Here is a 21,334-nt window from a genome sequence, read left to right on the forward strand (position 1 = left end):
CTCAGCGTCTCCATCTGCGCCTCCGTGGGCCCCGCGCCCGCCTCCTCTCCCCCCGCCGGCGTCAAAATCGACACCAACAACAACCACCCCGCAAGGGTCCATCTCGGCCTCAACCTCTCCTCCGACGCGCTCGTCGCAAGCAGGCTAAACACCAAATTGAAAACCATGTCGAACTCCAACCTGTCACTTCTCCGACCTCTATTCGCGCATACGTATATCCACGCCAAAGGAAGCGGATCCACGTCCGACTCCACCACTCCAAGGGGCTGCGGAAACCCCTCGTACAACCTCATCACGTCAAATCTGGGCCCCCTCTCCAAATACACCCCCATTATGCACCCCACCAACAACCACACCTTGTCGTCTCGGCACTCCACGTCCCCCGCGCAACGCTGCTCGCACCCCACCAACCTCATCAACACCTCGGACGCCACTCCCTCCACCTCCCCAAACGGGTCCTGCGTGACCTCCACCAACCCGCACAGCTCCCCCAACACCCAATGAAGCCTCCACCTCGTGGGATCATCCCTTCCAATCTCCCCCACCTCCCTCGGCACCATCGACTCCACCCTCTCCATCAACCCCCTAATCATGCCCCTTCTCTGCTGCTCGTCCGACCCCAACACGAGGCCCTGCTCGTATATCGACGACACCATCGTGTAGCAAAACTGATCCACCCCACCTCCGCCCTCGACCTCCGGAACCAGCAACCTCTCCAATGCCACGTGTATCGTCCGCAAATTGCTCTCTACCTCCCTCTTCGTCAAATGCGACAAAAAACACACGTAGCAACTCCTCAACCCCAAATTCGCCTTCTGAGACACACTCGCCCTCCACATCCCCTCCAAATGATCCAACACGTCCTTCACCGTCTCGAAACGACCAAGACCCTCTCCTCGCCTCGCCCTCATTCCCAAACTCGCCCACCAACCCCCCAAAAACGACTCCCTACTCCCCTCCCTCATCCTCTCCTCCTCCCCCATGAGCCCTGCAACCCTCCTCAAATGCCAGCACAGCATCAAACCGTACGCCCCCCCTATCCACCTCGACTTCGCCACCCTCTCTCTCACCCAACTCTGCAGCCTCTCCCCTTCCTCCTTCAACCCCACCATCCACGACAACCACGACTCCATATACACACCGCACGCAATATCGCACGCGTCTCCCCTCTCCCCAAACAACGCCCTCCTGCATATCCTCACCAGCACCTGTCTGTCCGCCGCCGACCCCCTATCCATACGCACGCACTGGTCCACGCACCGGTAAAAACTCCCCCTCCTCTGTCCAAACGCCACCTCCCTCCCCCTCGCCAACTCGCTCCCGCTCCACTCCTCCAACGTCTTCAACAAGTACCCCATCTCCACTCCGCATATCGAACCCCCGTCCCGGCTCTTCAGCACGCACGTAATCGCCTCCAGTACCGCTCTTCTCTCTCTCCACCGGTCAGCTGCACCTGTCGTCTCACACACAACCCCCCCGCCTGTAAATATACACACACACAACCGCGTACATCTCGCACAACGCCTGCATGCCCTGACCCATCATGTCGACCAACTCGCTGAAGAACTGTCCCGTCCTCGTCAAGTCCGTCCACAGATACGTCAACATCTTGCCCAACATCACCGATATGTAATAGGTCGGAGCCCCCTTCGCCACTGCCAGCAAAAAACAACTCGGCACTCTCACCGTCAACTCCTTCTCGTCCTGTCTCATCTCAAACCCCTCCGAAAGCACCAGCCTCACGTTCCCCCCCTCCTCCTTCTCGAACCGCTCGAACTGCCCCAAAATCGACGAAAACCTGTCATACAGAGACGACATCAAAAACTGGCCAAACCCGTCCTGGTGACTCGACGACCTGCAAAACGCCATCACGCGAGATGATAGCTCCTGCATTTCGACTCGAAAAACCTCCATCTCTCAACACGAGACAAGACTAACGACGCTTTTCTTTCGGCTCTCTCACACACGCGGTTTCGCTCTCAAAAAAAAAAAAACCAACGGCCACTTTCATTTGGCACTTCAGCTCTCACGCGCAGAGGCATGCTCTGGTGACAGGAGCGGAGGCGCCAACCCATCGGCGGAGAACAGAGAACCTATTATACAGAACATTCAATAGGATTCCTACTATAATGGCCGTAGAAACACCCATGCCACCGCTCCTCTACCCTGTCTCTCTTTGGCAGTCAGCCAATCGCCAATCTGAATCTCTGCGCTGTATCCATCGAGAGGCGAAGGGCGCGTGCGGAGAGAGAGCGAGAGAGAGAAAGACTGGAACGGAACCGTCAAAACCCAGAAATGAGCGCCACCCGCACAGAGAAAATTTTCTTGTATAGGGGGTCGTATTCGGCGCTTCGAAAAAGACGGGGCTGCTCCCGGAAGGGATTTCGCCAAGAGAGACGTCCAGCTTTCCCAAATCGCGGTCTCAGAGGCCGTCTCTTGTCTGCAAGCTAACTCTTTCTTCCCAAAGGGAAGAGAAGGTCAGGCGCCGTGGCATTTTTATATGAAATGTGTCAAATAAAAAAAAAAAATCATTTTTCATGACGACGTTACACGAAATACCTAAGGATAAGCAGAAGGTAGTGTCTATGATACTATCTTTTACGGATTTGTACAAGGTTTTATTCGTGACGTCGAAGGCAACGACTGAAGACATCAACAAGCAGTACAAAAAGGTACGGAAGGCGATAATTTTCTCAAAAAAAGAGAAGCGTACTGACAGCGGGGAACGCATTTGGCGATCAAAAAGCTGTGCATATTAGTTCACCCGGATAGAAATGACCATCCGAGAGCAGGTGATGCATTCAAGAGTACGCTCGATGCAACGAAGAGAATCTAGCCATCTCACCAACGCGCGAACCTGACCGTCTCTTTCTTGAAGAATTGAGTGCAGCTAAGCACGTTTTGACGGACAGGAGGTTGAGAGAACGATATGACCGAACAGGCGTAGTAGATGAGCGTCCGGCATCGTCCAGGTTTGCGCCTGGCTGGACTGGCGACGCAAGATTCGGTAATTTCGGGACGCAGATGCCATTTGAATATGAAGATTTATTCAATATGTTTTTTTCGCCTGCTCAGCACTCTACCTACGGCTTTTCGTACGGAACGGGTGGGTTTGCTAGAACCCCTTTCGAGTTTTTTCAGGGGAGTAGCTACATGAGGGGGGGGCCTAGGAGATCGAGCCATAACGCAGGTTTAATGCGCTCTAGATGGTTTCAATTGTTGTCGCTGTTGTCGATTGTGCTATATGTATTGTGGCAGCTTGAGCCAACGTACGAAGGGTATCCAGAATTTCGCTTTTATGAAGGGGGGGGGTACAGGATTAAGCAAGAGACGGAGAGGGAGGGAGTGGAGTATTGGATCAAAAATGACTTCGACCACGAGAGGTTGTTAAGGAAGAGTTTTAGAGAGAAGTTTGAAGCATATGTAGTGGATCGGTACAAAGAATGGAAGCAGATGGAGTGTCGATACGAGATGCAGCAGATAGGGAGGATCCAGGAAACGCCGTTGGCATGTTCAGAGTGGAAGGCGTTGATGCAGATGGCGTAGGCGGAATGGAGCCTTATATCACAAAGAGGAGACGTTGAGGCGCGAATTTTTATTGAGAGAGCGACGAATATGCGTGTGATAATAGCTTTAGGTTGAGAGGGTGACTTGGTGACGTTTTTTTTCAAAAAAAACATGTGTTAATAGAGTGATTGTGGCTTGAGTGTCCATACAAAGATATGACGGTCCCATCCGCAACTTGAGATTTTGCCTTCGATAAATTGGTTATATGACAACCCGACACAGAATTCAGTGTGATGCTCGAATCGGTGAACGATTGGTTCATCTATGGACAAGTCCCATAGTATGCATGTCATGTCATAAGATGCGGAGAAGAACTGCGATCGATAATGCGGAGACCACGTTAGTTTTCTGACAGCATAGTTATGAGCAAAGAGAGTATTGACAGGGGTTTTGAGCTGACGGGTATCCCATATTTTGATGGTTTTATCAATGCTCCCAGTTGCGACAATGTTTTGGTCATATTTATTCCAATCGCAACATAGAATTTCGAATGCATGGGCATCGACTACGAGACTTGGTTGTCTGTTTCTCACGTCCCATATTTTCATTTTACCATCGCTCCCGACTGTCATGGTAAGATGTGCGTGTTGCGGTGCCCATACGCAATCATACAAACATATTTCTTGCTCTCTCCATCGATGAAGAGGCCACATCGACTCCGGAGTCCATAGAGCAATTGTTCCATCCCATCCTACGCTTACAAACCAATCTTTGTTCTGACCAATTCTCAGGCAGGGGTACCGCAAGGTGTTTTTGTTAGCGAGCATCGAAAAGAATAAAGTTCGGTTTCCGCCAGTATTGCTACATTCAAATCTAGTTTATAAATATATGTGTGAATTCAATCAAATTCCACTAGAGGCTTATTTTTCTTTCTGAACAATTTGTATTTTTTTTAGATATAATTGACCCAGTCGTCTGAACCGCGGGTTTCGCATCTGGATTTTTTTTAGAAAATGATCTTTTTTTTTGTCCAAATTTAAAAAGCAATATTGGTTCCATTTTTGTTTAAAAAGAAACGCGTCAGACGTACCAAGACGTTCCAGCTCAGAGAGCTGACTTCTGCTTTGTGCTCAGCCCACGTTTGCCTCGGATTGACGGAGGTGCCAATATCCCATAGCCTGATGGTGCCATCTCCGCACGCAGACAGCAGATGGCGTTCATTTGACTCGCTCCAGCAGCAGTCGTAGATGGCGTTTGGCGTATAGAAGCTACAAATTTTGTGGATTTCCCGTTCTTGCACACGAAGGATTTCTTGCTTTCCGGTTCCGACGATACCGAAGTTTTGGCTGGTACCTACAGCAAGTTTTTTTGAATCATATGGCGACCACTGCACCTGTTTTCAGCAAATGGAAGGGGGCGACGCAGAAAAGAGTGTCAGTGATAGAAAACGTCAATTTTTTTTACCAACTTACCGAAAACCCGCAGAGCTCTGTTTGATAGGAGAGCATATGAGCAGGGCAGCAAAATACGAGAAGTGAGCAGACAGTGATTGATTTTCAAGAGAGAAGAAACTCTGCTTACATATTTTTATTTTTCTAATTTTATTTTTTTTTCGCCGCGGACAACAGTTTTGCTTGTTTGACAAGGGCACTCGCTTGGAGCGTTCACGAAGGGGAAATCGAGTACGCATATCGACCACGCTCATTTGAGATGGTACCACCCATTTGCCTGGTTCGGGCAATTGTCCAGAAGAAGGGTTTGACGTGGTGAAGTCCTTCATTTGCATGATCTCTGCATCAACTGTCGAAGGTTTTGGCAAATAACATACGACATTCGCGATCAGAGAAAGCATTTCCCGTCACCGAGACTGGAAATGCTCGAGCACTGGTGAGCAAAAGCTCTTCTGCAGCTGCTTCGGCGAGCAGAATGCGTGCTCCGTACGAAAACCCTGTGCGTGCGTATCACGCATTGTCCTATGTTGCAATGCATGTGATGTGTACTTATACAACAGTGTATGGACACAATCCGACGTGTGTGTAATAGCATATATGCACAACCGTGTACACATATACGGAGCCGAATATATATATGCACCTATAGCACAATGCACAACAATGGTATACTATGTAACAACATGTGCACAATAGGGCACGTATATGGCCATCGACATAACATGACATATAATGTGTATGTGGTGGAATTTTGGTGAGAGTAAACTTGGATGTTGAATATATTGGCTTTTAATTGACTACCCAGGACAAGAACCCGGCCCATCCCATTGAGATGACGTTGACGTAGAGAGCCTGGAATCGGACAGGTACAAAGGCGAAATTGATGGCTTGGATCGCAGGCCAGATAGCAGTATCGGCACAGAAGGTGGTGAGGTAACTTTTTTTTATGGCGCTCTTTATTTCCGAGAGTTCATGTCCTTGCATGAGTCCCATGGTGGTGAAGAACTGCAAAAGATAAGGTGGCTCGAAGAGTAACTTTTTTTTTGTTAAAATTTTTTTATAAATACTTTTCCGAAATCATCTTTTTACGGTACCTGATCATAAATAATTTTCGCTGCCATGTATCTATACAGATACCCATTTAACTTTAAGTGGGTCCATCTTTTTTCGATATATCCATACCACCACGCATACAGAGGTCCGGCAATGACGTAGCCATAAATTGCGAATCTTGCCGTACGCATCCAATCAATTTTTTCCACGCCCTCCAATTTCTGGCAAGTCAGATCACCTATCCCCCATAGTGGCCCATTGACGAGTATCTGTGCCGGATATGGTCTTCGGACGATAAGATCATCGTACCACGCCAATAAACCCCTAAATTTGGAAACTAGGCGCAACATCATCTGTGTTATTGATGCCATACAAAGAAGTACAAGCAACTTTTTATCTATCTCAAACGACACAAAAAAAAATTTTAAAGCACCACCTGAACGCTCCTTGCTAATGGCGCCCCGCCCCTCAGCCTTCTACAGACCTATCTATTTATATCGGCCGATCTCCAATTCTGTCCCCTTCTCCCATTTAGCAAATGAATTCAATCTTCGTACCCCTCTTCAAACAATGGCCTATACTCCATTGCCTCTTTTTCCATCGATTCCTTCTGTGTGCGAAGGGAGTCAGTTGATTCACCTACCGGCGCACCTTAAAAAAAAAGACGTACCGATCTCTGCTCTCTATTGTCTGCATCTATTCTCTCCAATTCAACATACAAATCGTCATTCTTTTTGAAATCGTTCGGCCTTCGTGGCATGATGTGCATATGCAAATGGTCTACCGTTTGGCCTGCATCGACGCCATCCTGGATCACCAGCGACATAGATCTAACGCCATAGTATTCCTCCAGCGCCTTTGCTACTCTAAAAAAAAAATTAAAATTCTGCGCACTCTAAAAAAAAAAAAAAAAATTACCTCTGACAGGAGAGTGAGAAGTCAAACAGCTCGTCCTTCGTCAGCTCGTAAAACCTCCTAACTCGTCTCTTCGGAATAACCAGAACGTGGCCTGTAATGAGAATATTCAAATCAGTACAAACGAGAACGCGTTTCTGGTCTATATCACCGATTCAGCATCGTACCAGGCACCACCGGCTTTATGTTGACAAATGCCAACGAATAGGACGATTTGTAAAATAACTGAGACGGGTGCAATGGATGCTGGGCAAACATAAACATCGCGCCGCACTCAACTACTCACCTTTCTTAAAGCTAAATCTTTTTTTCTTCAAGCTAAAGGCCAAAAAATTTTTTGGTTTCTCATTTTCTGAAGATTGTGTCCAACGGCTCTCGGACCATGCCGACAGAAAAACGTCGGCACACATCAGCTCGGCCGGCTGAGCTGTACAAAAAAAAAAAATTTCAAAATTTCTGGTTTGACGCGCATCATTATCTCACTCATCGCGAAGTGGAACAACTGGGCCACACTCTACTTTGCCCAGGACCGAATACTGGTGCAGCGAGAAAAAAATGGGAGAGAACGGGTTGGACAGCGATGAAAAAAAAGATCAAACAGATGAATCTGTGTATGAAAATTTTCTCGAAAAAAAAATTGGTCAAAATTTATCAAGTTCAGAGCCGGACATCCCCACCGTTTTGAATGACTCCGAGAAAGGACAGGAACTAAGTGAGTTAGAGCAGATCATTTTTGAAGATTCTGGCTCGTCCTCGGAAACTTCATCCGACACCCTGACAATCCCAGAAGGTACTTTTTTTTAGAATTTTTTTTGGAATTTTTTCTCACCTCTCCAAGTTACGTTACTCGTCAGTGATCTTCAGAGGATTCAGCTAGAAGATCGGTCCGATCAAGACCTTTCAGAGCTCGCTTCATATATGGCGTCGACTCGGTGCAAAAACATAGTTGTCCTGACGGGCGCAGGAATTAGCGTGGAGTGTGGAATTCCGGATTTCCGGACTCCTGGAACGGGCTTGTATGATAACTTGGCCAAATACAACCTTCCAATTCCGGAAGCCATATTTGACATCCGCTTCTTTTATCTCAACCCAATGCCGTTTTTCGACCTCGCCAAGTCCCTATGTCCGGGTAACCACCGTCCGAGCACGTGTCACTACTTTATCCGAATTCTCCAGGAAAAGCAGCTTCTCCTGAGAAATTACACTCAAAATATCGACACGCTGGAAATCCAGGCCGGAATCGACATGAACAACCTCGTCTTCGCCCACGGAAGCTTCGCGTCTAGCACCTGTCTCTCGTGCAAAAAATCTTACCCTTTGTCTTGGGTAAAAGAGGAACTACTTCTTCATTCATTCCTCAAGTGCGAGTCCTGCTCGGGTATCGTCAAACCCGATATCGTATTCTTCGGTGAAAGTCTGCCGGACAGATTTTATCAACTCCGACACAGCGACCTGTCAAAAGCTGACCTCCTTTTGGTCATTGGAACTTCTCTACAAGTTTATCCCTTCTCGGACCTTGTATCCATGGTACCAAACACGTGCGTCAGAGCGCTCGTGAACAACGCGGTCGTCGGTGACTTTAAAAAACCCGCCATACCATCCTTGTATCGAGACCTCATCATCATCGGCAATTGCCAACAATCCATCAAAAAACTCATCGGACTCCTAAATTGGCAAGCAGACCTAGATGCGCTCATTCATAAGCCATAAAACCCTATATTTGTACAAACCTATGTGCTCTTTTTCAAAAACCTGTCTAGCGCCGGTCTTGGCGACTCCAACCACTTCTCGTACTCCATGTCTTCTTTTTGTCTTTGAAGCTGCTTCTGTTTCCTCAATTCTATCAATTTCAATCGGTTTTTCTCTTGCGTTTCCTCTCTCGAGACGACAATCTTCTCACCGCTTCGCTTCGGTTCTAATTCACTCCCTTGAACCGGTGTCTCTCTCACCAGCCTCTTAACGCTCTCCAGCTGCTGCCTTGAGAAGTTCCCAAATGTCCCAATCACGTTCGAATCGATTGATATCATTTCTGGCTGAATCTTCTCCAACAGACGGTGAACTGTCATCTCCCTCCTCTGCTTCTTCGTCTCGTAAGGATTCTCTTCGTACGTGTCCAAATTGGCCTCTCCCGCGCCCGGAACCACGATAGACGAAAATCCGCCCCCATGTCCTATTCCCAGCACGTCTTCAAATGCACAAAATTCAATATCTCTCACCTCTCTGGACACCCTGTACCTCATATACACCTTCGACCAATGAGATGTCGCCCCCCGATCTACAAAGTCTTTCCAAACCTCAACGCACGATCTCCTTGCCAGCCCCAGCAGTCCCGTCTGACTTAGCGATAAACGACGTGCAGCTTCCCTCATCACATAGCAACAAATCTTCTCATAGCCACCCTCCGACTTTGAAGCCAACGACCACACGTTCACCACCTTGTCTTCACCCGAAGTCACCATGTACCTCCCCATCACATCGATCGCTATATCCAGCACCGGTCCTCTGTGACACAACATCTTCACCAACGGCTCCTCTTCGCTCGGCGTCCACATCGTCACCACGCCATTTTGGTGACCCAAATGTATCACTGCATTCGCCGGATTCTGTCTTATACAAGTGCAGCAACCCAATCTCGTCCTTTTTGTAGCCACCAACGCGCCCGTACTTGTGTCCTGATACCTCAATACTCCGTCCTTCCCAACACTCACCAAAAGAAAATGATACGGCAAATAACTCAAACTCCTCACCCACTCCTGGCTCTTCAAACAATGCAACTCCACACCCTTCTTGTCATATATATACACGTGTTTCCTCTGTGCCACTGCAAACATCGTCTCGTTGTGTAAAAACTGCACGTCGTACACACTCTCCTTCAACTCCAGCTCGCACATCAATTCGCTCTTATACCAATCAAACATCACCACGTGGCCCTTCTCCCCGCCCAACAGCACATATCTCCCGCTCCTAGAATAACTCAATGTATATGGTGCATAAGTTTCCAACCTCAAATGAAACACCTTATGACTGCTGGCCAAAGAACTCTGCTTCTGAATGTCACTCTGCTTCACTTTCCACGTCGCCTCTAACTCGCTCTCCGCCTCCAAACACCTAAACTCTCCCCCTCTCTGTCAGTCATGCCCTCCTTCGAATCTCCTCCGTCGATTGCATTCGTACCCCCTCTCATCCGAAAGCAAAACCTCTGCCCTAGCAGCATTCCTCACCGCCTCTGCGTATTTTCTCTCTGTAACCTCTAGCAGATGCTTGGTCTTCTTGTTGGTCACACCCTATACCGAAGCACAATCAGCCAAAAAAATTGTGGACAATAACAAAAAAAAAAAATCTGTACCCTCAACGAAGGCCTGGACCCACGCCGATACTTCGCAGCCGTCTCGTCCAACGTTCTCTCTTGACCGACCCTCCCCTTTGAAGGTTCGCCAGGACCATCCAACTTCTTCTCGTCACTCAACCTGGCCTCCTCCTCTCCCGATCCAAGAGAGCCGGGCGAACACTCTGACTCTAACGAACCCAATTGACGCCCAACTCTATCACGCCCTTCCTCCCAATTTTTGCATAACTCAACACCCTCATAGGACATGTGACTGTGGGACTATGTCCTTTGTACAATAAAATTTAATAAACCAAAGATCATATACAAAAAAAATTTTGTACCAAAACACAACCGCAATCAATATATTTAGTTGCTATAAATTCCATCGTCTGGTAGGGCTAACACACTTCTGTTATTCAGGCCAGATGGCACATTTTCAACGTCACAGCCTCCATATCCGTTACAAATACCCCTCCCGGACGAGCAAATCCTTCCTCTCGCCCAAAATGCGTAGCGACATTCTCCCTTCGTGCACCAGCTAATTACACAATCTCCATGATATCCTGCGCTCCAATAGTTAAAACAATCTGAGAGTTCGTAACGGTCTGGAACCGGCTTGCAATTTTTTTCGCAACACATGCCGTGAATACCACTGTAATTCGAACTCCAATCACACTTCTCATGAGGATCAACTATCCCATTACCACATGTATCCGGATAGCATACACCATCCTCGCAAACTCCACCCTCACACATTAAATCATCCTTCTTTAACTTCATAAATTCGCACGAACCTGTTCTTGGATTGCATTCATATGATAGGCACGGCCTCCTCACCGCAGATGCACACTCGTTCTTCCTGTTCGGCATGCACATCCCATTCTCACTGCAAACACCATCCTCGTGGCAGAGATTTCCATCCTTGCACGGCTTTCCTGCCGCCAACAAATTTCCCGGAATCCAAGCACACATAAAAATGTATGTACAAACATCTTGTACGCATTGCAAAGGCATGCATTCTGTTCCCTGACGATGACATCCTGTCTTCAAACACCCAGATTTCGGACCAATTGACTCCAAGATTGTCATCTCTTCTACTGAATCCGGATCTCTTTCTCCCTCTAACAATTGCTCCATGGATAACCCGCCCCTCGCCTCGTAATCCGCCTTGTCTTTAGGTACACATATCCCATTGAGGCACGTCCCATTTCCTGAATTACAGCCTCGATAGCTCAACAACATATAGCCGCAGCTCGCGTCCTCGATGCATCCTAACACTTCCTCTGGCTTTTTCTCTTGCCCTGGCGTTACAAATATCGGCACGAGATTCTCCTCTAAATTAGAGGAAAAAATGATATTGTCAAGTGTCTTGTTCTGTTGGCCATTATCAGATAATACAGCTTCTACCGACAAGTCAACTTGCGGATTGTTCGCATAAAATATCGGACGAACGCACTCGGCCGATAACGGCTCCGCAATTGGAGGACATAACCTCTTCACCTTTTCCTTGTAGTCCTTGGCACTCCATACAAGATCTCCAAGACTCCCCTTTATCAAACATTGAAATACCGACAAGCACAGTGCCAACCAAGTCAACGTACGCCCCAATTTTACAGTCTGAAAAAACAATGTGGTCATTTGCTGTCACCTTGTACTAACCAAATCAATGATAAACTAAGGTAAGGCCGCTCCACTCAACTTGTCATGTAAATCACAAATAGAACTGATAACGGTAAAATGCAATTGTGTTAAATACTTCAATTTTTTCTGTATTCAACTACGAGAAAATCACACACAATTGTCTTTTGTTACTACCAGACGAAGACAAAAACTCGTCCACTCCTCGCGCGCATTAAATCACTTCCCACCAGACCGCCTTTGACACAATGCAGAATGACATTTTATTACTAACAATAATACGCGCGTCAATTCCTGCTCACATCTCCACTGCGAGGAATTTGGTGCGATTGCTAAGAAGAACTCCCAGTATTCCTTAGCCTTCGAGCCAATTTCCTGGTACAATAGTCTAAAGTCAACTCAATGGAACAAAGATGTTTAATGTAGCTCAGCTGTTCCCAAGTTTTTCGTTCAGATTTTCTGCAGCATTGCATCATCCATGCTGACTCTGGATTTTTCAATAGTCGAGCAAAATCCCTCCACGAGAGGTCTGGAACAATAGTAACATTTCCTGTGTACTTTTGGTTCAAAACAGAAGCCAGCTGTTTGAAAAATGTGACAGAGCTCAGTTGCTAAAACATATCAGTCAAACTTGGTATAAACACAATTTGCAAACACAAAAGTGCCATTTAATAGACAAAAAACACAATTTCAAATAACAGGTAAATATGTGTTCACTCTGCTCTTCAAATGCGCGCAACGTACAAGACAAGATACCACCTGTTTTAACCTTAGTTGAATTTCGTCTCTTATTAGATTTCCTAGGAGGCCCAAGTTACTCGTCCATATAAACGGTACAACATGCGGATTAACCTGAGAAACTATAAAATTGTTTACGTTAAACAGTTCTGACAAACGAACCATAGGCAAATCTGTCGTCATGCTTCCATCTGCCCACAGCAAGTCACTGGATGTGAAACTGACGATGTTCCCTTCTCGGTCTTTGGCCATTAATTCAACTGGTTTATACAAAAAAGTAAGTGCACAACTGGCTGCTGCTGCACTCCAAATCAGAATATTGGGCGCAGTGAGATAGTTAAGCAATCGAGATGTTTCATAGGGCGTCGCCGAAGCAACTGTAATATTCAAAATCCTTTTAGTCTTTTCATAAGCTTCTTTAAATGTCAAATCCCTGACGTTGTCTCTAATCATCTTCTCTAATTTCCGAATATCCATAAGCGCACCCTCTGTCAGCAGGCGATAGAGTTTTCGGCGAGCTGATCCTTTCGTATCAAAGGCCCTTAGACTAATGCCTCGATTAAATACGTCTTCAAGTTCGTCATCTCTTTTAGTAGCTAAATTTATTTTTCGTCGCAAATTCATAATGGAATTTCACCAAAAAATGTAATTTTTGTTTTCGAGTTAGCATTTTGACAGGAGCATTGCTATGCGGTAATCCTCATTCTGCTATTAGGCTCTGGACGTACCAAAAAATGAGGCAATGATGGCCCCCACGCTAGATCCTGATATTACTTTTGGCAGCAATTTATTTACATACAAAACTTTAAGAACTCCAAGATGATACATGCCCAGAGTTGCACCTCCGGAGAGGCATAATGCTGACCTTCCGTACGCTCTTTTTGTTTCATAAAAATATTCGAATTGTTCTCGAAGAGGAAGTCCAAAATTACCATCACAAATATACCTAAGAGCTCTGTTAACGAAATCTACATAGTTTTCTATCAACAATTTGGTACCTATTCGACAGGCTGTGTGTAGTCTTGGATCGCCAATTCCACTGATATTTCGGACCAAGCAAGCGCGAAGTTGTCTTTTCAGTTCATATACGTCGTCTGGGGAAATCATCAATGCTGATAAAGAAATTAGTCTTTTCCTGATGCCAACATAGTCATATAGATTTGACTGAGGATTTTTCTTCCATTCATTCATTCCTTCATATGTTTGACAAGCGACAATGCAAAAGAGTTAATGCTTTTGAAAGATCAAGCAAGGTTCGACTTTAGTTTTTTGAGGTTTTGGATGACATGTGAACTGGTATATATTCGTGTAGTTTCTAAAAGACGCACCTGTTTCTTCATCAATCAAGTAGGCTATTCTTTTGAATTCATTATAACTCGAGCAAGAACTAAGCTGGTTTTCTAACGACCGACTCCTATTTTTCAGTGACGTGACTTCCAGAAGTTTGGACATCAAATAGCTCTGGAAGTTTAAGTGAGGGGGTCAGTTTTTATTGGCTGAAAAATAGTCCATACACATGCTGAAACAACAATTCAAAAGAGAAAAAAAGGTTATGCAGAACAATCCTTTCTTTGTGCTGCATGCACTAGAACTAAATGCAAACATGTCTCGAGAATGGTGCGTGTACGTGGTCTTGTTGACGTGTGCATCTTTCTATGGACATAATAGATAAGTTTGTCTTGTGTGTACATCTTCTTACCCAAAAAGCGACGGCCAAGAACTTCACATGAATGACAATTGTGTAGATGTATGCAAATATCATTGTTAAATGTGTAGTTCATGATAGAGAGGGTGGTTGCATGGGAAGTGGTAAAACTGGGTCTCATTTGAAAGTTGGCGCAACATGAATTTACTACATTTATAATAATTTTGTTGGTGTAACTATTTAAGAATTTGGAATAGAAGAGGGGTGGTTGAGAAGTGGTACCCGCGGATAATGGATATGCATACAGTAATATATGTATGAAGGTTGAAGATAGACAACATACCGGAAATGGAGTCGCTGGCGGTTTTGATTTTGAAGGGAGAAAGAGAAATGTGCACATAACATTTGCCGAGAGACGAGGTACCGATATCAAAGTGCGAGCGTTTTAGAGGTTGGTAAGGGAAACGTAAAGGAAGGATACGCATAGGTTTTTTTAGAGGTGCATTTATGACGACATCCGTTCTGGTAGCTGATGGGTGCTAGAAATTGACAAAATGGGACGTAGTTGCACGATGCTAACAACAGAGTACTCAGTAACGGTATTTTAGAGTTGAAGATATGAGATTGTGTTTTCACGATTCTTCGAATATTCTGTAGTACGCATTTGTGTATACTCGATAGTAAGAATGTTAGAAAGAGCAAGATTTTGTAATTGTGGAGTGTTGAAGGAGGGGAAAGGGTAAGTGGTGCACATTTAAGTGATCAAAGAAGTGGTTGGCTGAGATTTGTCTATTGTATATAGATTTTGTGGAAATAAAAAATTGGAAACAGTTTTTTGGTTTTGAAATGGCTATCAATTATTTTCAGATCAAGCGAATTCTGGGAGTCAGTCTACGCGATGATGAACGAGGATATATTCTATTTTGAAGGTGATAAGCAGCCTATGAGCGATTCTTTGACGCTCACTGGAGCGGAAGGCGCAAATTATATTCAGGTTTCTTCATCTGCCAAGCCGCTGTTATTTGACATCTCTTGGGAGGTGTGCAGGTTCGTACATACCTGTGATCTCGGAATGACATTTGCAACGCGTATACTTTTCTTGTTTTTCGTTGCTTCTAATTCAATGATGCACGAGATACAAAGAGAGAGGACGTGCATGTAGGGTTGTACCACTATTTTTTTAAAATTCTTGACAAACGAATAAATTGTGTTGGCGTGTACAGAAAGGTAGGCGGCATATACACGGTGATTACGTCCAAGGCGCAGATCACGGTAAGCGAGTGGGGAGACAGGTACTTGTTCACTTGATGGAGAAATAGGATGTGAGGTAAGAGGGCTTAATCTTGATTTTTAAGATATGGTTTGATAGGTCCTTATTCTGAGCAGGCATCCCACGAATTTGAAGAGATACCGCCGTCGACGCTGTCGACAGATTTGATAGAGTGTCTGAAGAGGAAGCATGGAATTAGGGTGTATTTCGGCCGTTGGTTGGTCAAGGGGTATCCTAGAGTTTTTTTGATAGACATTAATTCATCGATGGATAAGCTGGATTACTGGCGTTCTAAGCTGATGGGGTCGTTTTCTGTGAATGAGGACGGCGAGACGAACGAGGCAATTGTGTTTGGCAACCAAGTAGCTATTTTTTTTCATGAGTTTGTAAGGCTTGTAGAGAATAGGCCAGTGGTTGCACATTTCCATGAGTGGTTGACAGGAGTAGGGTTGATATGCTTGCGCCAGTTGAACGTGAAAATTGCGATGATATTTACGACTCACGCGACTTTGTTTGGGAGGTATTTGGCGGCAGGCCACGTAGACGTCTATAACGTCATCAATCGGGTGAACCCCGACGAGGAGGCAGGGAGGAGGGGGATATATCACAGGCATTGGATAGAGACGGGTGCGGCACGTGGTGCTGACATATTTACGACTGTGTCTGAGATTACAAATTACGAGGCGCAATACGCGCTTGGCCGAGCGGCGGAAGTGATAACGCCGAATGGTTTGTTGATAGAGAAGTTTGTGGCGCTTCACGAGTTTCAGAACCTGCATCGAAAGAACAAGGAGAGGATTAGCGAGTTTGTGGTTGGTCATTTTTTTGGAAACTTAGATTTTGATATTGACAAGACGTTGTATATGTTTACAGCAGGAAGGCAGGAGTACCACAACAAGGGAGTGGATTTGTTCATTGAGTCGTTGGCCAGGTTGAATTATCTGCTCAAGAAGAATAGCAGGGATATTACAGTCGTGGCGTTTATCATTATGCCTGGGAAAGTAAGCAATTACAATATTGAGTCTATAAAGGGTCAGAGTTTGCTTCGTGAGATAAAGAATTCGTGTGACAAGATTTCGAAGAGAATCAAGAACCGCCTTTATAATTCGTTGATAGCAGGAGAGGTGCCGGATCCGAAGGTTATTTTGGGCCAGGAGGACATGGTTATCTTGAAGCGTCGAGTGCAGTCCGTTCATCAGACTAAGAGCTTGCCACCCATTGTGACACATAACATGGAAAGTGGAACTGACGAGATTTTAGAGAATCTGCGTCGATGTGATCTTATTAACAAGCACGAGGATCGGGTCAAGGTCATATATCACCCTGAGTTTTTGAACTTGAACTCTCCGATATTTCCTATAGAGTACGATAGTTTTGTGCGCGGATGTCATTTGGGCGTTTTTCCGTCGTACTACGAGCCCTGGGGGTACACGCCGGCGGAGTGCACGGTGATGGGTGTCCCGTCGATCTCTTCGAATCTGACAGGGTTTGCGAATTACATGGCGAGTTGCGGAGTCGACGTCGAGGAGCATGGCGTGTATATCATTGACAGGAGAGAGAGGAGTTTCGATGAGTCGAAGGAGCAGATGGTCGACATTATGTGGAAGTTTACGCAGTTGTCGAGGAGGCAGAGGATAGAGTTGAGGAACAAGACCGAGAAGTTGAGTCACCTGTTAGATTGGAAGTTGCTGGGCAGGTATTACTACAAAGCGCGTAGAATGGCGTTGAAGAAAGTGTATGGGGTGGAGATACCTATGCCGAGTATATTTAGCATCAGGAGGGGGTATGAGGGGACCGGGATAGATGACGGAGTGGTGATGTAGCGAGGTTGAGGAGAAAGGCGTTTTTTGTGTGTATTTTTTTTTTGACCAAAAGTGGGAGAGAGGGGTTCAGTTTCTGTAGGGTGGGAGTGGCAAAGGATGTCTTGGATGATGCCGTTGGAGCTGAAAGTGTTTGACTACGCGGAGTTGGTGGAGCCGTTTAGGTGTTATTTGGAGAGGGAGGAGATTTTGGGAGAGGGTTTGATACTGGCGATAGAGGAGTTGTCGAAATTGAGGGAGGTGTTGAGGAGGGGGTTGAAGAAGGGGGAGTGTCACGTAGAGTTGTATATGAGGTATGAGGAGGTGGGGGGGCATGCGTGACGGGGGAGTGGCTGACGGGTGTGCAGGTATTTAGGACAGTTCGATTCACTGAAGAAGAGAATAGCGATATCGAGGGAGGTGCGTGGGCGTTGAGGTGAGAGATGAGTGCGCGGCCGAGTTTGACGAGTGAGGGCAAAGGATGGGTTTAAGTTTGCGTGGTACAACTTGTACACGGGGAAGAAGCAGGGTATGTATGCGCGTTGTATGGGGGTTAGAGGGATAGGTAGAGAGAGAGAGTTGACGGTGAAATGAAGTGAGTGTGTGCGGAAGGTTGGAGAGGGCGGGGATGTTGTACAACGTGGTGGCGTGTTACGCGCGAAGGGGGTGCAGGGAGTCTAGGAGGGAGAAGAGTGGGATAAGGGAGTCGGCGAGGTGTTTTCAGAGCGCGCGCGGAGCGTTAGGTTTGTTGAGGAGGTGGGCGGAGAGGGTGCAGGTCTTGTGGGGGGAGGGGGGGGATTTGGGAGAGGGGAGGTTGAAGTTGTTGGAGTGGGTGCTGATGTCGAACGAGCAGGAGTGTTATTACGAGATGGGGTGCCAGCAGGAGATGGGGGAGGAGGCGTTGGGCAGGTTGTCGTACCAGGTGTCGTGTTACATGTGCTCGGCGGTTTTGGTGGGGAGGGAGTTGGGAGAGGAGGGACACACATGCCGGTTGGTGAGTTACGCGAAGTGCAAGGCGGAGTTGTACAGGGCGATATCGCTGAGACACGCGGCGTCGGTGCACGAGGCCGCGAGGGAGTACGGCGCGGCGGTGTCGAGGCTGAGGTCCGCCGCGAGGACGTTGGAGGCGCTGAAGAAGGATCGGGCGTACAAGCAGGTGCCAGAGTTAGAGGAATTTTACGAATTCGTGTATGAGTCTGTACGGAGAGACAGGGAGGAGAGGGAGTCGGACAACGAGACGATATATCACGAGACGGTGCCGGAGGAGCGCTTGCTGCCGTCGCTGGTGGGGAGGGAGATGGTGAAGGCGTGCCGGATGGACAGCAGCGTGTGGAGGTTGGAGGTGGATCCATTTAGGGAGTTGGTGCCGTTGTCGGTGAAGAGGCGGGAGTCGGTGTACACCGAGATGAGGGACGAGAGGTATAGGGAGGTGTTGAGGGAGTCCGAGGAGTGGGAGGAGAGGCTTCGGTGCGCGCTAGAGGAGTTTAGGTTTGCGGAGGATTTGGACGGGCGAGGAAGGATTGCGTCTGAGTTGGGCGAGGAATCGAGGAGGTTGGAGTGCTTGTCTAGAGAGTGCTCGCACTTGTTGGCGGAGGTCCACGAGGCGCTGAGGACGTGCGATGAAAGAGAGGAGGTGGGTCGAGCGCTGGTCGCCGCGTTGCGGGAAGAAGAACAAAAATGCTCGGAAAACATGGCGTGTGCTCAGCGAAGTGATCTGTATATCAAGGAGAAGCTCTCCGCCTACCTGATGATGCAAGAAAGTCAAGGGGGCTCGGCGTCGAGCGCGGGGGAAAAAGAAGACCCGAACATCCTGTCTTCGGAAATCAGGCACGCACTCTCTAAGGTTGGGGTGCTGCTTCACGTTCGGTCGACCGCCCTTGCGGAATTCAAGCGCGCGACTCAGGAAGACACGATCACGCAACAACTGCTCGGGTCGAACTCCAAAAACGACCCCCAGCTCTTCGAATCGCAACTGAAGAAATTCGATGTCTACGTGGAAAAAGTGCGCAACTGCAACGAGCAGCAAATCGCTCTGTTCGACCGCCTCGTCTCTCTGAAGGACCAATATGTGCGCTCAAAGAAAGACGATGACTATTTGAAGCTCAAGGCATCGCTGAAGGAAGGGATTCACTTTTACACAAAATTCCGTCAGAACCTAACAGAGCTGAGAGAGAAGTGCAACGAGCTGATCATCTATCGTCGCTCCGGGTTGGGGTCTCCTCCTCCCTACACCAGAAAAAGTTAAAAAACGTGCGAGTCTAAAAAAAAATCAGGCTTTTCTTTCTTTTATCTAATTGTTCTCTACTGGCGGAGAATTTTGCTCTTGAGTCTCCTCTGTCGATTTTTCTGCATCTGACGCTTCCAGCACCTCCCTTCGGCCATTCTTGGGAGTCTGCGACTCTGCCCTTTTCTTGTCTTCGGTCCACCCAGACCTGCGTCTCGGGTTGTTCCTACCTCCCTTTTCAGAATTCGACGAGAACGATTTTCCGGACTCTCCGGATTGCTTTGCCCCTCCTGACGGGCCATTTCGACGCGCACCACGATGGTGGTGTCGCCCACCGGTCCTCCTCTTTGTCGATGAGTTTACATACGGTGGCTCTCTCGTCTTCGCCTGATCCATCTCTTCCTGCGTCAAAGGCGCCTGGTACCTATGTACACACACGTCAGTCAGGCATGTGCTCAACGAGGGCATCCGCTCCACCCCCCTCTATCACTCGCGTACCCACATGCGGTCGGATCCAACGGTATCTTCGACAGCCTTACCGAGATCGACGACACACACCTCGTCGTCTCATAGCTATATCATTTAAGGCCGAAAAAAAATTACTAAATTTGTCAGAAAAGATTAAGACCAAAAACGGACGTCTTTCAGTACGCACGGCTCTAGACCCTCGACGATGGGCGCATATTCATCACGAATTTCGGCTTCGGAAATCGTGATAATCTGATGTAACCCATAGATCGTATGCTTTATCATCTGAGAGGTCATAATAGCCTTGAATATAGCCCCTCCCATTGCCTTAAGCGTGATCTCGTTATATTCCTTTTCCTTGTTCTTATGCTGAGCGTCAGTATCAGAAATAACACGAAGCAACCCCCCAAAAGTTGCGTACCTCTAGGAGCCCCACTGCATACTGCCAATAAGACTTCGGGTTCTTTATAACGCCGATCAAGACCTCATTCTCTTTGACATCCTGATTTTTGGGCTTTGAAACGCGGCGGTATCTTTCCATTGTCTAGGCTCAAAAAGTTTAACCTCTCCGACGGTCAGAAAAAATTTTTGCTAATCATCAATTTTTGCTAATCATCAAAAAAGCTAAAAAAAATTCCATGCTACAAATCTCAGTCCAAGCTTCCAGAGCGAAGGCGCCTCATATGAGCTCCAACAACAACTTCTCGGATTTCTTCTTCGAATATCGAAAAAAAATACATGCCCAATGAGCACTACAAGTATCGACACTCCATGCTCGCTCTAGTCGAGTACGATTCTACCTACGATCCCTCCTGTTCTGTGGATTCTACCGAACCCACTCGAACACTACTCCTTAGGTCTGTATGTCAGAACTGCATAGCGTATCAAAGCGAACGCGCGAGACAAAATACGTCAACCTCGTGGCGTTTTTTTTATTGACTCTTTCTCTCGATTCAGATTTTGCATTCAGCCAATAAAGAGCTAGAACTGCATTGGATCAACGAGATCGACATAAAGGATGCATGGCTGGTGCAGTACGATTCGGCCCTGGGGAGCGTCCGAACGAGGTGGAAAATTTTATCGCCAAAATGGCTTTCGTTGGAATCCAAGCCGCTCGAAGACAAGCCTTATCTCATCAAGCACACCATACGCTTAAACCACAGCGGAATTATTCCGGTGGACACCGGTACCAATAAATTCGGTGTTTGACAGGTTAAAGAAAAGTTAATTCCTGTCAACGTCGTTTTTTTTAAGCGTTCTCTTGAGATGTGTTCTTAACAAATCTGTCTCGCGTGTGT

The 21,334-nt window shown here is 46.9% G+C and overlaps 8 protein-coding genes and 2 long non-coding RNA genes across 20 annotated transcripts; 5 read left to right on the forward strand and 5 right to left on the reverse strand.

Annotated features, from left to right (window-relative positions):
• Positions 1 to 2,033: 2,033 nt before the first annotated feature.
• On the forward strand, positions 2,034 to 2,962 carry LOC126332784 (uncharacterized). Its single transcript, XR_007563942.1, has 3 exons — positions 2,034 to 2,672; positions 2,747 to 2,807; positions 2,879 to 2,962. It is a non-coding gene; the product is annotated as an uncharacterized LOC126332784 (long non-coding RNA).
• LOC126332782 (peroxisomal targeting signal 2 receptor-like) lies at positions 2,597 to 5,056 on the reverse strand. 2 transcript variants are annotated; one of them, XM_049996660.1, is made up of 3 exons: positions 4,980 to 5,053; positions 4,598 to 4,900; positions 2,597 to 4,283 (listed from the first exon to the last, which is right to left on the reverse strand). In XM_049996660.1, the coding sequence occupies exons 1-3, from the start codon at positions 5,013 to 5,015 to the stop codon at positions 3,684 to 3,686; spliced, it is 939 nt and encodes a 312-aa protein (XP_049852617.1). In that variant the 5' UTR covers positions 5,016 to 5,053; the 3' UTR covers positions 2,597 to 3,683. The 2 variants fall into 2 exon arrangements, 1 of the variants encoding a protein (XP_049852617.1); XR_007563941.1 differs by having other exon boundaries at positions 2,598 to 4,283; positions 4,976 to 5,056.
• Positions 5,057 to 5,111: 55 nt separating this feature from the next.
• On the reverse strand, positions 5,112 to 7,224 carry LOC126332781 (bis(5'-adenosyl)-triphosphatase-like). 4 transcript variants are annotated; one of them, XM_049996657.1, is made up of 6 exons: positions 7,094 to 7,224; positions 6,930 to 7,020; positions 6,682 to 6,877; positions 6,569 to 6,618; positions 6,053 to 6,335; positions 5,112 to 5,993 (listed from the first exon to the last, which is right to left on the reverse strand). In XM_049996657.1, the coding sequence occupies exons 1-6, from the start codon at positions 7,188 to 7,190 to the stop codon at positions 5,748 to 5,750; spliced, it is 963 nt and encodes a 320-aa protein (XP_049852614.1). In that variant the 5' UTR covers positions 7,191 to 7,224; the 3' UTR covers positions 5,112 to 5,747. The 4 variants fall into 4 exon arrangements, with proteins under 4 accessions (XP_049852614.1, XP_049852613.1, XP_049852616.1 ...); XM_049996656.1 differs by having other exon boundaries at positions 5,113 to 5,993; positions 6,569 to 6,621; XM_049996659.1 differs by lacking the exon at positions 5,112 to 5,993 and having other exon boundaries at positions 6,255 to 6,348.
• A 257-nt stretch (positions 7,225 to 7,481) lies between these two features.
• Positions 7,482 to 8,636, forward strand: LOC126332786 (NAD-dependent protein deacetylase sirtuin-2-like). Its single transcript, XM_049996662.1, has 2 exons — positions 7,482 to 7,716; positions 7,765 to 8,636. The coding sequence occupies exons 1-2, from the start codon at positions 7,482 to 7,484 to the stop codon at positions 8,634 to 8,636; spliced, it is 1,107 nt and encodes a 368-aa protein (XP_049852619.1).
• LOC126332789 (uncharacterized) lies at positions 7,702 to 10,561 on the reverse strand. The gene is made up of 3 exons (XM_049996665.1): positions 10,273 to 10,561; positions 10,101 to 10,210; positions 7,702 to 10,034 (listed from the first exon to the last, which is right to left on the reverse strand). The coding sequence occupies exons 1-3, from the start codon at positions 10,519 to 10,521 to the stop codon at positions 8,657 to 8,659; spliced, it is 1,737 nt and encodes a 578-aa protein (XP_049852622.1). The 5' UTR covers positions 10,522 to 10,561; the 3' UTR covers positions 7,702 to 8,656.
• Positions 10,562 to 12,128: 1,567 nt separating this feature from the next.
• On the reverse strand, positions 12,129 to 14,849 carry LOC126332792 (uncharacterized). 6 transcript variants are annotated; one of them, XM_049996673.1, is made up of 6 exons: positions 14,330 to 14,392; positions 13,959 to 14,091; positions 13,359 to 13,823; positions 12,793 to 13,226; positions 12,637 to 12,692; positions 12,129 to 12,473 (listed from the first exon to the last, which is right to left on the reverse strand). In XM_049996673.1, exons 1-5 carry the CDS (start codon positions 14,390 to 14,392, stop codon positions 12,684 to 12,686), a joined length of 1,104 nt encoding a protein of 367 aa, XP_049852630.1. In that variant the 3' UTR covers positions 12,129 to 12,473; positions 12,637 to 12,683. The 6 variants fall into 6 exon arrangements, with proteins under 6 accessions (XP_049852630.1, XP_049852628.1, XP_049852629.1 ...); XM_049996671.1 differs by having other exon boundaries at positions 12,129 to 12,503; XM_049996672.1 differs by having other exon boundaries at positions 12,129 to 12,522.
• On the forward strand, positions 12,608 to 17,384 carry LOC126332791 (glycogen [starch] synthase-like). Its single transcript, XM_049996667.1, has 8 exons — positions 12,608 to 12,725; positions 12,798 to 12,907; positions 13,111 to 13,500; positions 13,607 to 14,247; positions 14,376 to 14,931; positions 15,078 to 15,322; positions 15,499 to 15,567; positions 15,631 to 17,384. Exons 6-8 carry the CDS (start codon positions 15,174 to 15,176, stop codon positions 17,366 to 17,368), a joined length of 1,956 nt encoding a protein of 651 aa, XP_049852624.1. The 5' UTR covers positions 12,608 to 12,725; positions 12,798 to 12,907; positions 13,111 to 13,500; positions 13,607 to 14,247; positions 14,376 to 14,931; positions 15,078 to 15,173; the 3' UTR covers positions 17,369 to 17,384.
• Positions 17,385 to 17,494: 110 nt separating this feature from the next.
• Positions 17,495 to 18,026, forward strand: LOC126332794 (uncharacterized). Of its 2 annotated transcripts, XR_007563946.1 has the most exons (4): positions 17,495 to 17,658; positions 17,713 to 17,764; positions 17,825 to 17,873; positions 17,941 to 18,026. It is a non-coding gene; the product is annotated as an uncharacterized LOC126332794 (long non-coding RNA). The 2 variants fall into 2 exon arrangements; XR_007563945.1 differs by having other exon boundaries at positions 17,825 to 17,975.
• A 186-nt stretch (positions 18,027 to 18,212) lies between these two features.
• Positions 18,213 to 19,589, forward strand: LOC126332787 (ALG-2 interacting protein X-like). Its single transcript, XM_049996663.1, has one exon. It carries the CDS (start codon positions 18,213 to 18,215, stop codon positions 19,587 to 19,589), a length of 1,377 nt encoding a protein of 458 aa, XP_049852620.1.
• Positions 19,590 to 19,603: 14 nt separating this feature from the next.
• On the reverse strand, positions 19,604 to 20,597 carry LOC126332795 (ribonuclease P protein subunit p25-like protein). The gene is made up of 4 exons (XM_049996675.1): positions 20,458 to 20,597; positions 20,224 to 20,399; positions 20,067 to 20,141; positions 19,604 to 19,992 (listed from the first exon to the last, which is right to left on the reverse strand). The coding sequence occupies exons 1-4, from the start codon at positions 20,575 to 20,577 to the stop codon at positions 19,635 to 19,637; spliced, it is 729 nt and encodes a 242-aa protein (XP_049852632.1). The 5' UTR covers positions 20,578 to 20,597; the 3' UTR covers positions 19,604 to 19,634.
• Positions 20,598 to 21,334: the final 737 nt, after the last annotated feature.

This window comes from Schistocerca gregaria, unplaced genomic scaffold (genome assembly GCF_023897955.1).
Source record: "Schistocerca gregaria isolate iqSchGreg1 unplaced genomic scaffold, iqSchGreg1.2 ptg001517l, whole genome shotgun sequence".
Taxonomy (NCBI): Eukaryota; Metazoa; Arthropoda; class Insecta; order Orthoptera; family Acrididae; genus Schistocerca; species Schistocerca gregaria.